At 35.6% G+C, this 18038-nt stretch overlaps 1 protein-coding gene across 1 annotated transcript in view; it reads right to left on the bottom strand.

Moving 5' to 3' along the window:
• LOC104522600 (anosmin-1-like) overlaps positions 1 to 17418 on the bottom strand; it is a gene marked incomplete at its 5' end in the record, with an annotated part of 22316 nt that extends 4898 nt beyond the window's left edge. The window contains 3 exons of the mRNA XM_010164934.1: positions 1 to 165; positions 2356 to 2450; positions 17266 to 17418. The exon at positions 1 to 165 is cut by the window's left edge and continues 4 nt beyond it. Of these exons, the coding sequence (XP_010163236.1) occupies positions 1 to 165; positions 2356 to 2450; positions 17266 to 17418 (413 nt within the window). The remainder of the gene's footprint in view (positions 166 to 2355; positions 2451 to 17265) is intronic.
• Positions 17419 to 18038: the final 620 nt, after the last annotated feature.

The raw sequence follows: 18038 nt of genomic DNA, 5'->3' as shown, positions 1-18038 counted from the left end.
AGCAGGACAATTAATGTGCTTGTGTTTTTTTTCTTTAAATGAAGAGCAGGGTGGGGTAACAAAGAAAACACTCTCAGCCTTAAAACGACCTTTAGATTTTGCAGGCAAAACAGTTACTTTGTATTTGCATGAAAATGACAAGTCCTTCAGAATCATGTAGTTTTCCTAGAAGAAAAACAAAAAGACCACGTGCTGCAAATAGACTTCTAGAAAAAAAAATAAAAAATTGAAAAATAAGGCTGGCAGAAGATGAAAAGTTTTCTCCAGTAAAATACTCTCCTGATACACTGAACACATGCCAATACGGCTTTTACTCAGAGAACAAAGCAAACATTGCCTATGTTATGATTATTTCCAGTAGCAAAACATATTAGCATGGTATTTGGATATGTCCTTCAATTCTACAGAGTTCCTTTACCACACTGCATCAAAGCAACTGGCTTCTAACATTTAGAAACATATCCCTGACATGATGGCAATGGGGCTAGCAATGTGAGGATGCAAATGCTAATTGAATTAAATAAATGCAAGAAAGCTGAGTTAAGCTGCTGTAAATGACAGGCTTCATCTACTTTTAACTTTTTAAAAGCACATTCAAAGTCCAGCATAGCATTATGGATCCATTTTTTTCCGCTTTAGTATATTAACCACTTCTACCTTCTTATCAGGAAGAAAAGCTCCACAGCTGAACAATTCTCTGTTTAAAGACCATGAGAGAAGAAAACTTTACACAAAGTTTAAGTATTCTGCTAAATTCTTGCTGTTGTCTAAAGTACTTTTGAAAATCACAGTCTGAAAGCTTTAGCACAAATTATATATCAGTAAAAAATCTTTGTTGTTTGTGTTTTGTTTTTCCCCTGGGAAAATGTCCAATAATACCTTACTGGCTAAAGTCAAAAGTCTTTCACTGCCTCTTAGATCTTTACTTCCCTTCAGAATCACTAATGTCTAGCACTGTTCTGCATAACTCCCTCTTTTTTTCTACTCCCAAACTGGATTAGTTTAACCTTCACTTAGAAGGTCATATTTGATGGGACACAGAGATTAGGCTGGATGTGACTCCCTGCTTTCCATCGGTCGGGAGAGTGCTCTAATAGGCTTGACTCCTGCTTAAAATTGTGACAGGACTATTTTTTTTTTTCTTCTTGTGATAGGGTCTAAATGGTCAACACTGGAAATGTAAGGCCTCTATCCACCTTGATCTATCACATCCAATACCAAACCTTTTGTAGCATCAACCTCCTGTTTCCTTGCAATGATTTCCTTCTTCAAAAGAAACACGGAGTTTCCCAAAGTAGATTGGACCAATTACGGTAAGATGCTTGAGAGGAAATAAATGATTTCCTCACAATGCATTTGGGTAGATGTACAAAGAGTCTTTCTTGACCTATACTGGAAATAAACTTCTTAAATGTTAACTTTCTCCTATCTTCAATGTGTATAACTTGAAATATTGGGACTGATCATAACATTATGTCACATTTTTTTAATCCACCTCTAATATTTGCTTTGCTGACCTCATGAAGCAGCAAATCTTACAAGCTAACAGCCCTCTGTTTGAGAAATGACGTCTTTTGATTTACTCTACTTTTACATGCCATCAACTCCACTGAATTGATCCAGTAGTATAGGTCAGGGTAAGAAGGAAAAGTGAATTGTGATTTCTTCCATTCTCCATAACCCACTAAATCAATTGTGATGCACCAATCACATTACTGTGTTGTTCAAAGAATGTGTTACACAGACAGATGACACTAGATTGCCAACAAACTGAGTACGAAGAACTGCCACTGCAACATATATTTGGGCTGACATGTACTTACATAGGGTTTTTCTCCTTATCTGATACCTGTCTGACTTCCAGATTTAATGTCTAGTATTTTTCACCTACAGTCCTTTTTTCTTATTCTATTATTGCCCTCAGCATTGCGAAACCCACCTGCATGTCTAAAAGAAAACCTAGTTTACTAATTACTATTATCACTGTTCGGTATTTGCACTGTGCTAGAGTCCTACAGTAATAACTCTAAAGTTACATGCTCTATATGCTGTAGAAATATATAAGTACTTAGCGAAGAAGTCTGTTTGGCTGCTCTTGTTTTCTGAACACCACCACCAAAAAAAAATATTATTTTAGCCTAATGTGGATTAACAAACAATCAAACCCAAACAGAAAAAAAAAAAATCCAAACCAGTTCATTTTTATCTTTTGCTGAAGCAGAACATGAAAAAGAAACATTCTTACTTATCTATGAAATGTGGTATAAAGCATACTGTGTTATGTTACAGAACCACCCTTTCTCTTGCTGCTCAGAAGCTATGCAGAGTCAAGCAGAAAGCTGAATGGAGACTTACATAAGTCAGCTCAGTTACTTTCCCAAGTCCTTTGGTATCATTGTGTGCACAGGACTCCAGTAGCCAGTGGACTTGGAATTGATTCATGCTGACATCTAAATGATACAAAAAGAGTGGAAAAGACACATATTATAATTATACTTTCTCCATTGTAACTTTTCTGGCTTCTCTAGATAAAAATAGAAGGAGTTTTAAATATTATAAAGCTGGTAGTTCCTCACTTGTTCCTAAGTATCCTTCAATATAATGCAGAAAATATTATACCCTTATGTAATTTAAACCTTATATCAGCTAATGGAGATAACTTTAAAAATACTGTGTTGACATTTTCAGATATGTAAGCATATACTACTTAATTTTTTTTTTTAAATCAAGCATTTAAATTCAGTATTAAAAAAAACCCGAAACAATCCTCAATGCTGCTACTTCTAAACATCCTGCAAATGATGGCAACGACTTCGTGTCAACTGCCTGTAATTGTTTATATCATCAGAGCATTGCAATACTGCTGCCTGGCACTGCTAGAGAAATCTGTGCCTGAAGACAAGTGAAAATGCCTGTAAGTCCCTGAGCTTTCTCCTTTCAGAATATATCAACTTGGACTGTAAATGTAGGATGAAGGTTTCTAATAAACATAGTTTCATTTTTTTTATTTAAACAAAATGAAATAATGAATCTTATATCTGATACTGCTCACATCTGATATTCTGATAACAACCTATATTGTTTGAAAAGACAAGATTTTCTTTCTTTTCAGTGAGCATGTAAAGTTATTTCAAAAAGGTTTTTGCATACATATATGGAAGTACAACAACTGCTATAATACATAAGAAGAGCACCAGCTAAGTTAATCCAAAACTTTTCATTAGAATAAGCCTTTTTGATGACCCTAAACTTATTTTCAAGACTAAAACTTCTTCAGTTCTCATCTCCGCCTTTGTGATTGTTATTATCTAAAAAGTTTGAACTTAAGCATGTTAATTGCTTTCTGTTAAAAAGAAGACTGTAAAAACAATTGACAACAATAAAAACAATTTTCTCTTTTTAAAAAATCTATCCTGTCAGGGTCTAAAGCCTGAGCAATTTGGGTTGCAAACCTGAAATATAATAGGGAAGTAGCTCCTAATTGAGACAGAAATCTTTTAACAAATAGGGAAAAGCAGGGCATTTTGTTATTAAATAAAGCTAGAAGCGTGAAAAACTCAAAGTGTATGTGCATGCATGAAGTATGCATATTAAACAACACTACTGGTTTAGAAATTATCTTTAAATTTTTTAAAAGCAAAAGGAGATAAGGCATACATAATGATCTAAAAAGCCATGTAAGAGACTTAAAAAAATATGAAAATATACATTTGTTTTATAAAGTTGCATATAAAGTTAATGGCTCTAGAGTTCAGTTTTTATGCGGCATTACACATCTGATTTTGTGTTTATAGCACACACAAAAGAATAGCTTCTCCCAGCCTTCCTTTCAGCAATATACACTCTCCTAGTGAGATCACCACTATAATTTTATTTAGATTTTTGTTTTCAGCTGTCCATTACAAACTCAGTGGTAGTTACTGGAGAAGTGATCCAAGCTGCAGTCTAGGTGAATGTCAGCCACTACAACCAAAGCGAATGGTTCTGAATTAAACCCAGCTGAAGTTAATACATTGTAACCCACAGCCACATCTTTTTCTGAGAAGTCATTTGAGTAGTTAATATCAACAGAATATCCAGTACCTAATAGGACTGATTTGGGCCAGTTTTAGCAGAAAGCTCTGCTATCCCTTCTAGAATAGGAACATAACACTGAAAAGAAACTGCCAGGCTCCTTCAGTCTGGTTCCCTGATATGTCATCCCTGAGATGTCACATTATAAAGCCTTTTTTGTATATAATCAATGTCCTTCTTAATAGTTTGGAGTTTTCCTGATTCTGTACTTCAAATTATAAGTCTCTATAAAGCTGTATAACACCCTTGTTCTCATGGTTAGAAAGTATACCCTTTAACACTAAAAAGACTTATGCTTACACAAACAGAAAACATTCATCTTTCCCAGAATTTAAAATATTTGTAAAGAAACACTGAACTTGAAGGACATACTAAGTGCTAGCACTCATTTGAGTAGCTCTGATCTTGTGAAATTAGTCAACATAATAATTATTTAAGCAAGAGCTCCTTTAAGGACTGTTACAGCAGACAGCTTATTCAAACAATTACTTTTATTTGCAAGCTTCTTTAAAAAAAAAAAAAAAAAAGAGAGAAAAAAAAAAAAAAGAAAACCAGAAAAACTACTTTAAAAATCCCTGTAAAGACACCGTCATGTACATGACTTTCAGATGCTCAAGCTAAAGATTTCTTGATGTTTCAGACCATTGTACAAAACTAATATTCCCGAATAAACTAATATTCCTGAATAAACTATTAGCTAATGGTAATTAACTTGGCTATGACTTTTAAAGTACAATTTCTGTTTCAGACCATTGTACAAAACTAATATTCCCAAATAAAGTATTAGCTAATGGTAATTAATTTGGCTATGACTTTTGAAGTACAATTTCCGAATTATAAAATGAGTTCCTAGCCTTAAGAAAACATTCTTATACAGACATCATGAGCATGTCCTTAAAATTCCACATATGCTTAGTTGTTTTACTGAACAAGGGTATGCAGTCAACTTTGTTGGGCAGAAATCTTTAATCTCTAACTAGAAATGTTTTGATCAGGGGATGCCCTAAAGCGTGTTGAAAAAATGTCTGTTTTGATTCCCTCCCTCCTATGTTTCACCCAAAGAAGCTTTTAACTCCACATGAGTATCTCCACAAAGCTATCTCTCTATCGATTGTGTTTATGAAGATGTTCTCTGTCAGATCTATCTTCTTTCTGCCAGCCATGTGAATAATTTCATCTAACATGGTTTCCTTTTTTCTACCATGTTACTGCAGATAGCTCCTTTCTTTGTGTCAAATACTTTTCTCTGCTTTATATTACATTTTTGGTTGCAGAACAGTGCCAAGTTGACAATCATGAGGAACTGAAGACTGCTTTGTAGCTAGAAAATTGGCATAGCATGGGCAGGAACAGCAGTGAAGTTTGTTCACACAACCCAGCGCTACCAATATGACAACAACCTACTATCACTCCAGGAGACTAGGTAAGCAGATTTAAGAGGTATGTATTTCTTTCTGTTCTTTTGATCTACAGCAAGAAAACTGCAGCAGACTGTTTTGGGAACTGGGGCTAGTTCTGCCACTGGTTTGCTGGAGGACTTCAGGCACAGCACTTCAAGGCTCCTTACTCTCTGTTCCACTCCTGTCAAGCAGTGATAACTATAGCAGTCTCGGCTATAAGTAAGTATATATGTAAGTATTTCAGCTCTAGAATTGTATATTATTCCGTTTGACGGGTGGTTGTTGGGCAATGGGTCTCTACAATTTGGTATAAAAATGCCATTTAATGCCAGCTGTGACAGCACCATTATGTAGGCAAGCAAATTACAAAAATCTATTGGGAAAAAAATCAAATGGGATTTGCTGGAAAATAAGATTTTGGAGCAGACATGTTCAACAACAGCAGCTCAAATTAAGGTTTAATTACAATAAAAATGTCTGGCATCAATAAAGACATATGATTTCTGTATCATGACAGGATTTGAAGTAATTAACAACCAGTATCTGATAGATTTTCCATTAGAATAAAATATGGTAAAAAAGTCAAGATTATAAAATAAAACATACTTCTATTAAAACCTGTACCTAGCAGCATAAAAGTATTAATTTAATGTAAATAACAAGCACATGTTGAATGAGTAATAAAGGAAATGCTGTTCTGTATTTTTTGTCAAGTTACCTCAGCGAACTGACTACCTCCAAAATATACACTTTTAATTAATATGCTAACTGTATGTCAAAAGGAGTTGTTATCAAAGTTTGGAAGATAATTAGCCATATGTAAATCTGCTGTCTTCATTCAAACTTAACCTTTCTTCAAACAGAATGCAGTAAGGAGAATGAAATTTCTGTGAAGCTATCCAGTAAGAAAATTACTTAAAGAATTTGTTCTACATGTAGCTAAACCTTTGGATTTATTAATATTGTTAAATCTGATATTCCATACAGCAAACTGTATTCCTGATTATTTGTGACTGGCCACATGGTTTTTGTTTTTCTTCTCATACTGGGGGGTTGATCTTACAAGCTTCTGAGCATTCTGGCCCTGATTCAACAAAGCACTTAAGCATATGAACAGTCGTGTTGACTTCAATAGTTAAGAGAAGCTAATGGATCAGGCCAGAAAGTTTAGTACCCACCAAGATCAAGACATTAATGACCAAACAAACTATAGTTAAAAGATGATCTTGAACATGTTTTTGATTGTCTTAGACTAAGAGGAAAAAGGAAATACAGCAAAATTAAGCAATTTCCTTACTGGATCATGTGTCTTGCAGCATTACTGCTCTAAAAATAGGCTATATTAAGGGGTAAAGATTTTATATTTAATATCATAGCACAGGGCAGAATCTGCTCAGAGCACATGAAGTGCATGTCTCTGTATCTACAAGCTTGATAAATTGTTTCAATGGAAAAATTTTAGTATGATTTTGGGGAGCTCTGTATAAATCCTGTGTCAAACAACACACCATCCAGGACAATAATTATTTATCTCATTGTATTGAACCGTGAATGTAAAAGTAACAATGGTAAATGGTGAAATTTATTATGCCTTGCAGAAAGAAAAACATTTTATCATCTCTGAAGTGCCCAAAGATGTGTACAAGTCAAAGGCTTCCTGAAGAAATGTTCCTGCCCTACCTTTTCCCAGTATGCAACTCCTGATACACCTTTACAACTGTGGATATAATACAAAACAACGCTGCTTACAACCCACCATTCTGGCAGAATAATGAGCAGCAGTGTTTGTTCTGCAGCATAACCTGCCTGTATTTCCACACATGGAAGGACTACTACGCAAATAGTTGAGATAAAATATAATAAAGTGTCTTCTACTCTCTCAGGCTTGCATTCATCTGTTTATCAGGCCACCATTCTTCTCCATGTCAACACAGTTCTACAATATGGAAGCTTTCATAAACACTTTTTCTGCAAAAACTCAGTTGCTGGAGAGGTCTTGAGAAATATGCAGGGAAAGCTTAAATATAGGCAAAATCTAAGTGAACAAATGAAGCAGTGTTATTTACTACTAGTTGTTTCAGTTTTGAAGACACCATTAGTATAAAGTGATCCATATGGTATTTATTACATTGTAATAACAGCATGACTGATGAACAGTTTGTGAAGGATTACTTCAGAGTACAGCAGAGAAGCAAAACATGATCTCTGCCAGTACTTGATCATAACAGTTGTTCATTTCTTCACATATTGGTCCACAAGCCGTTTTATGCCTCTCTGAATCATGGTGTTTCTTTTTGACATTTGAAATCTGAAGTTAATGATAAGACAAGAAACAAAGATAGAATAACAAGTATTTTTTTACTTATGGTAGCTTAGTAAATACAAAGTGAGTTATCAGTTTTAGGATACATAGGTAAACACAATTTACCTTCTACTAATGACAAAATGCTGCACTGACACACTAATGCATTGCGAGCCTCCCTGCACTCCTCTTTTCCCTGTAAGAAAATGATGTATGTTGTTGATGTGTTCTGTCTCAGGCATTTTAGGTAAGTTCTCTTTAAAAAATGAAATTAAACCAGCTCTGATTCTTTAGCTGCCTGTGCATTGATTCACCTAGTGGTATAAAAAAGAAAAAAACCCTCAAAGAGTCAAATGTTTGCTTATGAAATTCAGGGTATTCACAACACCTCTGAGAAAAAGAAATTTTTAATAATCACCTATTCAAAGCTGTATAATTAAAATAAACACAAAAACCCTCAGTTGACATTTAAACTTCATTCAATAAACACTTCCTAAAAAGGCAAACTATACTGTTTCCTGCTCCTACATGGAACATAAGCAGTATCATTTAAATCACAAAGATTTTGTTTCTCACATTATGCCATTTAAAACAAACTTTCTTTCTATAAAACACATTCTTTGTATAATGCAATGATAATCCTTTCCAAAAATGATATTAACAATTAATGTGTAATTTAAAGATAGGCCTGAGTCATAGTATTTGTGTCCATATCTAGACCTAGGAAGTCTCAATGTTTAAAGATGTTTATATTGAGAGATTTAAGTTCGGAACATCTCTAAACTGGATTACCTCTACCCTCACTCCTTTTCCCACACACAACTTCCTATACAAAGTGAGTTCAACAGTATCTCATTCTGGTTTTCTATTACAAGGAAATTTGCTTCTTGCAAGTGCCAAGTCTCACAATGGCTGCTTGTAGCCTGAACAGAAGCTTCCTACACACTCTCTCACAGCCAGATTTTCAAAGCATCCAGAAACTGTATTTAATTAAAACAAAAAAACCCCAAACAAACAAGTCCAAGGCTTGTTATGATTATACATCTATTGAAAATGTTACTAGGTACTCTTATCACTAACTTTAGCCTTCTTTGTAACTTTGACAAGTCTGGACATTGGTTTAGGTGGGAACGCTATATGGAGAGAATAATCTGGGAGTCCTTCTCAGTTCCAGAGTCAAGGTAAAGACTCAGCTTACCCCTAACTCCAGAATGGGAGGAGATGCACAGATGCACCTGCTACTCCCTTCTCTCTATTCTATGCAAAAGCCATACAGGCAAGTTTGCATGCATGTACAATGCTCCATCAAGTTCCAAAAGTGGACTTTCATGGTATGCATCATGGCATGCCATATGACGATGTTGTTTTGCTGAACTGTTATTCATAAAGTTAATGGCATTAATGTGAAGTTTCTAAATCTGCAGTTTAAGACTATTGAGTCTACAAGAAAAGGAACAGAGTGAAAACAAGTTAAATATAAATCATGTTTACATACAGACAGGGAGAACAGAGCTTCACTGTTTCCTGGGTCTCCAACATAAGAATTAGTATTCAAATTAAGATAGAAGTGGCTTCAAAACCAATTAAAAAATGTGGTTCTTCATAGAACAAGCACATAAAACTCTGGAACCCCATAACCCAGGATGTTTCAGGTGCAATAACATTTCTTTTTGATCTTTTAATGTAAGTTCAAAAGAAATCAAACCTAAATTTGTATACAGTTATTAAATTTAAGAATAAAAAGAAGACTTCTTTTAAATGCATAAGTCAAATTAAATAGACTTTCACAATTATTAAAGGTGTTCTGGAGTATGATTCAGGTCATACTGAGGGCTTGTGAACAGCATACACCATGTAAATTTTAAAATGAAGTAATAAATGGATTAACCATACAAAGTGTTGGAACTAGTTTGATGAATGTTCTGGACTAAACCAGTCCAGTACAGCCACAATCTGTCTTCAGCAGACATCAGTGGGTGCCTGCTAAGCAAAATCAGTCTTCTGTGCTGTCTGAGCTCTGGGACCACAGTGGGCAGTTCTGATTTGGCTTCTGGTATTTGATTTCCTGGCAGACTTTGAATCAGTTTCAACTACATTCCTAGGACTAATCGTTGGACAGACTTGCCCCTTCTCCTCTCATACCAAGAGCTTTAACCACCTACCCTGAAAGGTACAGAGGTTTGGAAGCAAGTGAAAGGCATTCAGTAATGGTTTTCTGTTGTTCCTGTGGAAACATGAGGAAATGCAGTAAACTGTGCCTCCCCAATATTGTTCCATTTGCAGGGGAAATGCCACTGAAGTTGCCCTATTGTAAATGTGATTTTGAAACTTTACTAATAAATTGCGTACTATTTGAGAAATTACACCGTATCTACTCTACAAAAAAATTATTTTTTTTTATTTTTTTTCATTACTCTCACCAGCAAAATTTAAGTATTGTTAGCACTTCATACTTGGACACTAACCAAATAGTCCAAGTCCTGTAATCAGTTTATAAAGTACAACAGGAGATGATCAGATGCTCCTCTTTTCAGTCTCTCCAGGCAGCAAAAAGGCAAAGAGATTTTAAAAAACAGCAGTGGGATAACAAAAATCTTATTGCTGAAACTACTTTAGGCCTATGTAACACAAAGTGAGGGAGGAGTAGGAATCACACAGAAGATACTTCTGACAGGATATTCTTTTAACTCAAGAATATTAACCCACAATAGTTTAAGCTGACAGCATTGTCTACCTCATCAGGCAGGATGTTGAGGAAGCCCATAGGATACAGGCATCTGAGTCAGCTGTAGCACATGTGGAAAAGCAAAATTATGCAATGTCTGCTGGTGAATTTCTGACAAGTTGATCTAGTTGAAGCTTCCTGTGCTTGGGGACAGCTTTACTAATTAAATATCTAGATTAAAATGCACATTATATGTACCCACACAACCAGTCACTGCTGAGATGATGTCTCTGTATTCACACAGAAATATGAGGGAAATATACAGGTGTGTCCTTCACTGTATTTAACAGCGAGGTCTTCCTGTTGAAAGAACCATCTAGATCGCAGTGATACCTTCAATTACAAACATTTTACTGCTTAATAATTTATACAGCTGCTCAAACAGTAATCTTCCTAGTGCAACAGTTAGTACCAAGCTAAATAATTCCTTAGTGTTAAGCAGCTACTGTTGAATTCTTTACAATAACAGCTAGAAAATCCAACTGGCATTGAAGGGTTTCATTAGCTTCAATGGCACTAGTTCCAAGAGACAGGATCATAGGATAACACAGGGAAAGCTTTCAATTATTTTAAAACCTGCCATATGAAATACCTTATTGCAAACAGAGAGTCAGCACATACAGTCACTTCATTTATCTCCATGAACTAAGTGAAAGTTAATTTTGTTTTCCTAAGATCTAGTTTTAAAAGCATTCATGGTAGCTTTCTGTTTGCTTTGCCTTGCCTTGCATTTTATTCTTCCCTGTAATTTAATTCATTATTCTCGTTTGGTTGATTTATCAGACAATGGAGGATTCTTTGCCTCTCCCTGTCTTAAGTGTTCTTTTTTGAAATGCTTTAGCATTTACCAGAAACACAAAGAAAGAAGCCTGAAGCCAAGCCTTAATGCTTTTTAAATATTTGTCTTTTTAAGCAAAACCAAGGGGCAGATATATTGATTTTAAATATCTAGAAGTACTTTAAATGTTTAATTTAAACAGGGGATGTAAATACTCATAGATTTCATTCAAAGAAAAGTGAAGGCAACTAAAGCTTTACCTAAGTAAGGAGAGTTACATTATACTCAAATAACAGGGACTAAGAAATCAATAGTGAAGGCAGAGTAATGGGTTAGAAAATAGTATTGTGACATGTTGCTTTGGAAAGAAATCATCACATTAAATTACATTCTAATATTATCATGTATTATAATTATTGCAGCAAGTGATAAGAATTTATGCAGTGAGCTCATAAAGAATATTTTTTTTCCTTCTGTCTATGGGAAATTTCTTATTTTCATACCCTGAAGATTCACAAATGTGCAGCAACTTGAAGGCTTTTCATCTGAAGTCCAAAACCTCAGCTCTCTAGTTGCCAAACCACTGAGGAACAGAGGAAACATAAGGCTCTTATTTTCACACTTTCAGTCTTGATTACTGCCGAAGATATTGAGAATCTTAGTTATTCTAAGTAGCTAATCCTTTTAAGTAGGGGGATTCAGAATGAATCCATTCTTGGTAATGGATGGTATTCTGTGACTCCAGCACCAAGGAGTAATAAGTGATTTGTTTAAGTTGATTCTACTATTTGACATAAATAGCACATAATTTCTAATTTCACACAGTTGAGATGGCCAAAAAATCTTGCCACAAGCAAGTTCTTTTCATTTACAAAAGTGTGATTCATGCTGCTTAAGGAATGTATTGCGTTTCTCTAATCCCAGGCCTAAGTCAGAGGCAGCAAGTGAAAGACATTTTCTTATTTCAGAAAGAAGCTATTGTATTCATATAATTACAATATGCTTTTGTGATGACTCTGTCTAGCAAAATTATGTGCATTTGCTAAGCACATTGTACTGCTTGAAGCGTAGAGTTATTTTTGTTAGCATGTATCCTGCAGTAAAGTTATTATTGTCATCATACTGAAGCATTCAAACTGAAAGATTATTTCAGAAAAAATTGTGGGGGTTTTTTTTAATGTAAAGTCCAGATCCTACATTCCACTCATGCCTTATGTTTAATGAAACTAATGGGACTTCAGAAATGACACTTGAAGAACAGGCCTAAATAAGTCTTTTCCTGCTACCAAACTGTGGTGCATTATGATGCATATATAGAGAAATAGGATCTTCCATCCACTTCCTCGGACTTTAACTCAAATACTGTGTTCACTTTCTGAGTACTGGTAAGAAAACACTTCTTTAATAAAGCCAGTTCAGTAACAGTTTGCAACATCCCCCTATTGCAGTTGTTGCACAGGACAGAGGTCTGATGAGTTCTATCCAGAGGAACAACATAAAACCAAGAGCTTCAGCCCTGAGGTCATCATTGTTGTCTTTCACTGGCTTCCTAGAGCCACATCTGCAAATGACAGAGGAATAAATCTTCTTCATAGTAATAGAAGAGCTATCTTTGGATTTCAAGAGACATCACCACACATTCTGGAAATCCTAAGGTACATTGCAATAAACTGTTAGGCCTCTGCAGGCTGATATTAATAAAGGACAAATTATCTGTCGTTTAGAAAACAATAACAACATCTGTTATAGGGCCTTACAGATGGGACAGGATAACTTGATTTAACTTCAGAGTTCTACTTTGAGCAGATGGTTGGACCAGCTGACCTCCAGAGGTCCCTTCCAACTCATTTAAACTATTCCATGATTCTGTTCTATTTTATTCTTTTTAGAGAGAGTAAACGGTTCAAATTCAAAATCAAAACAATTTCTCAGCTAACAAAGGGACCAATGAAAATAAAGTAATAAACTAAAACAACCTTAGGAACACGTTTGTGTTTCTTAAGTGGTCTGAGACTGCAAGAAATCCATAGTCTTCCTTCTATTTGCTTTGGTAATCTGTGGCATGCTGTGATGCTACAATGTTGCCTGTACAAACCTCTTTTACAGAGCCATCTTGAGTTTGGACCAAATTAAAAAAAAAAGTAATCTGGGGTCTAAGTAGAATGTTAGGGCTGCTGAATTCAAGAATACAACAAAAAATTCTGAGCAGCTATTACTATAGAAAATGAGTAACCTTCTTACAAAGTGAGACTGCTGTTCCAGTAGTTGTTAAAAGTTTTCATTACAGCTAAAAGACACTCTATAGCAACATATCATGCTGGTTTAAATGTCGTAATCTTAAAAAAAAACCCAACAAAATCTAAATAACGTGTTTATTTCATAAACACTGTAACCATCTCTTGTTAGGACCATGAAGTCTATCATAGAAAGTATAAAAAAACTTGAAAATCAAACCACACAAAGTAATCTTTGCTATAAGCAACTGAAATTTTGCTTAATTTACAGATGTCCAACATATTCAAGCTTGAGACTCATGGGAATTCTCACCATTATCAATATACTTATTTGACATGGTTTCAAAATATTTTCTTAATTTTTGTTTTCAAGTCACACATCCTAATTTATGACTACAGAATGGCTGTGTTCCTGTACCAAAAAAGTGGTGTTTTTAACAGCAAACTACAAAATAATGACAACATTAGGGCAATCAACAGAGACTCCTGTTTTCACCCACCACATAGAAGACAAAGAGATCAATTCCCTGTCAGGAAGGATTTGAACTCTGATTGCCTACCTGCAAGGAAAATAGCCTAGATGCTAGGCTATAAAGCAGGCTGAGGCAGATTCTCTCTCAGTATTTCCCATTATAGTTGCTGCACTCTTTTGCCTCTTCCAACTCCCTAAACACGACTTGAGACAGCGCAGTTCATAAAGGAGAAAGACCTGTGGGTACAACTGGGGGGTTGGACTAGATGACCTTTAAAGGTCCCTTCCAACCCAAACTATTCTGATTCTATACAGTTCCCTGCACAGCTGGCTCCAGTAACTGCTGTCTTTCATAAAGACAAGACACAGCCAATATGCTTCTCCTGCTGTGTTCCTTGCGTGGTGAAAAACTCTTGCTCTGCAGTAAATCGTCACTAGTAAATTTACAGTCAGTACCTCATCCATCTACTACATAACATTCAAACTCCTGTAAGAGCTTATAGAAGCTGTTAGCTTCTCAGGAGCAGGTAACTGGCTATATTTCAGTTCCAGATGAGGTAATGGCTCCTGCTGAGTTACTGCATATGCTGTCAATCAGAACACAGATATTTTCTTTTTAAAAAAAGAAAGGAAAAAAGTAAGCGTGACAAACTGCCATATTCTGCCCCTCTTCACACGCCTTTGCTATCACTGTTCCTCTGTGAGAAAAATGAAGGCAACTTTCACTGCACGGCTGGGACATATACCTACACACACTGGTGCATGTGACAGAGCTTGGTCCTGCCACATGACCAAAATGGACCTCCGGGTGTCCCCCTGATGTAATCGGGTGTACAGAGTCACACAAGGTGAGTCAGCTATACAGTCAGCAACTCAGCTGGTCCATCCCTGGCACAAGGTGACAGTACATAAATCCGTGTCATTTCTAACAGATCTGTCCCACATCTGTCTTTGAAGATCTCCAGTTGTGGAGATTACACCACTTCCAAACACTGTTATTTCCAAGCTAGAAAACATTCCCTCATTTAATTTAACCTTAATTATCTCCTGTCACAGTTACTTTGAGAATGCTGACTACCTTATTTCTTTTTACAGGCATTTCTAACTTTTACTACAAATATTACTTCCAGGTATGTAATATAGTGTGGGATTCAGCTCTAGATTTAGATGCCAACATTTAAGTTACTATGGTGTAAAATCTACTTAGAAGCTCGATATCCAAGTTACCATTATAATGATGGATACCTAGTTCAGGATACCTACAAGATGAATATTGCTGTATTGGTCATGTTTTTTCCTCCATTAACTGTAACAGTGAATTTGGAAAAACTGAAGGGTGAATTTCACACTGGCATTTTGTTCACAGGACACATAATCTTTTTTCTGGAAATGGGCTGTCAGGAAAAGGGTTGCAGCTGGATCAGTTGTTCCACTGGGCTGAATTTTGCCTGTAGACTGAGAGTTTCACAACCTGCCTTACACCTGTGAGAGACATCACAGTCTCCTCGTCTTCGAATCTCGTCCCTCAGTTTTTTCAATTCAAACTGCTCAGAATTGAACTTCAGCTTATAGAGAGATACTAGGCATCTCTAAGCCTTCCACAAATGAGTTGTCTAGACTCCCTTCTGTACTCAGTAAGGAAGAGAGAGGCATCTCCAGAGAATGATTCAGCTGCTTCAGAAGTCACCTGCTTTTCTGTTTTGACTATAAAAGGAGCTTGGACAATGAGTTGACGTTTCACTTCCAGAAGGCTAAAGCTTAAGATGGTAAGTCCCAAACTCAGAATATATAAATCTTACTTTGCATAAACAAACACATATTGTTACATAAACTCAGAATTCAGAATTAAAAATGCCTCAGCTTCTACGTAAACCTTAAATTATTCCAGCTTTCCATGAAATTAGGCAAAAATGAAATATAATGGGGAAAGCTAGAAAAAACAAAACTAGCATAGCCAAGGGAAAAGCATTTAAAATGTTTATGTAGTCAGGCTGAGCCAAAGCTTGAAGACTTTATGGAGGAATAAGCATTTGATTTGTAAGTACTTCATACAGCAGGGCTAGAAAGGTAACCATTCTAACACGCAGGCACTTCTTAAGAAGCAAAAGATACCTCTCACAATCCACACCATCCAGTGTGACATACTTTTGTGTTACATAGCATAATTGAATGGTTATATAGCCTCTCACTCATTCAGGGTGGTGCTGCATACACCTAAACCCAGAAGAACTTAAATATTTCTAAAACTCTTTTAAAAATTCCAGAAGAAAAGATGGTTATCCATTTTTGTAGCCCTTTATTTCAAATATGAAAATTGAATGGATTTTATACAGGTGCTACTGCTACACATATAGATTTCTCTAAGTTAAAACACTGATAAGTGTTAAAAATGTTTTCAAATAACTGCATATGAACCTATTATGGCTAAGCTGGAGCAATGTGTAACAACCTATATGCTCTTAGAGGGCAAGAAAGGAAAATCCCTTTTTTGATTTCTGAATCTGATTAGACACTTAAAATTTATGGCATTTTCCTTTAGACTGGAAGAATTAATGATAAAATTGTTGTTAAGATTCTTCTGAAAAACAGAAGGGTGCATGCAGCCTAGCAGAAAATCAATTTAAAGATTTTTCCAGTGTTTGTGGCCAACTATTCATCCTGTTCTAATTCAAGGTGACTGATAAAGTTTGGCATAAAGCCTATTGCGGCCTTAACAACAGCCAGTATAACTCCAATTTTTGTGGTTCAAACTAGTTTATTTTTTGTGACACCACTGCATGATTTCCATATACATTCATTTCCTGACTCATTTCTCAACTGACAAAATCCAACAAGTGATACTGCAGCGGCATCAGCAGAAAATCCACCCAGGAATTGTATGTGCTTAAGACCCTCTGACCACACTCCAGGGAGACCACACTCATAGCCACAAAAGCTCTGTTGAACTTAAGGCTTCCTTATTTAAAACCTTGCAGAAGCAACTTCCACTGAACTAAGAATTAACTCAGCTCTGGGAAGATTCAGTGTCCCAACTGACTGTAATTTTTTGGATACCTGATTCACATCATTGACTTCTGCCAGACATTTACACATCCATAACACAAAGAGGAGATGCAATGTGTCACTCCAATGTGAAGGTGAAGGGAACGAAGGACGGGTGTAGGATTTAACTTTGAATGATTGTACAAGGTTCATTATATTATATCAACGTTCTACAACTCTGAGGCAGTTGATGAGAGTTCCTCCTTAGAAAAAACAGTACAATAAAAATTTGACAAACCTGTCTTCTTCCAGTAGACTTTGACTTGAAGTTGATTGTCCTGATAGAAAGGAGTTCCAATTTTAAGAAAACGAGGGGTTTTTCTTCTTTGAAACGTTGGGTAAGGATCTACCAGTCCTTTCTGGGGTTTCCCAGCAGAAGATACCTGTTCCTCTGCAATACACAGAACAAACAAGAATTACTTATTTAAGTACAGTGCCATATAATGACTATGGTAACAGTGCTGAAATTCAGAAAATAATGCTATCATAAATCCAAATTATCTTATTTCAGTATCTTACCTAAATGAAATTAATATAAAGAATAAACTGTCTGTAATAATTTCAACTGTAATGGTTGAAAAGCATATAATTAGTTTGAAATTCAGTCAAAAAAAAATTTGGGTAGAGAGGAAAAAAGATAAACATATTTTAATATGAAAGTGCTCTGTGAATTTTTAAAAGAATAATAAGGAAAGGGAGTGTATTTATATCCCCAAGAACAAGAAATGCTAACAAATTGACTTTTTAAACAGGCATATTATCTAGAAGTAGTTCTGTATTAATGGTCTTTATATTTGTGTAGTGTTTGAATATACACAAAACCCAAGGATGGCATTGAGTGTAACCCACAGAGTGCCACATGTGGTTATTATGTCAAAGTAAATATAATCCTTTGGTATGCTATATAAGAACACTCTGGTCAGATTAAAGATCTTTCTTGCCCACTTCCCTGTTTCCAGCAGTGAACAGTGAATGCTTATGAAAACACTGTAAGAGCAGAATTAACTTGAG

Source organism: Antrostomus carolinensis, unplaced genomic scaffold, assembly GCF_000700745.2.
Source record: "Antrostomus carolinensis isolate BGI_N321 unplaced genomic scaffold, ASM70074v2 scaffold13453, whole genome shotgun sequence".
NCBI classification, from domain to species: Eukaryota; Metazoa; Chordata; class Aves; order Caprimulgiformes; family Caprimulgidae; genus Antrostomus; species Antrostomus carolinensis.
The sequence above is the reverse complement of the archived record's forward strand: the minus strand, read 5'-3'. Positions and strand labels throughout refer to the sequence as shown.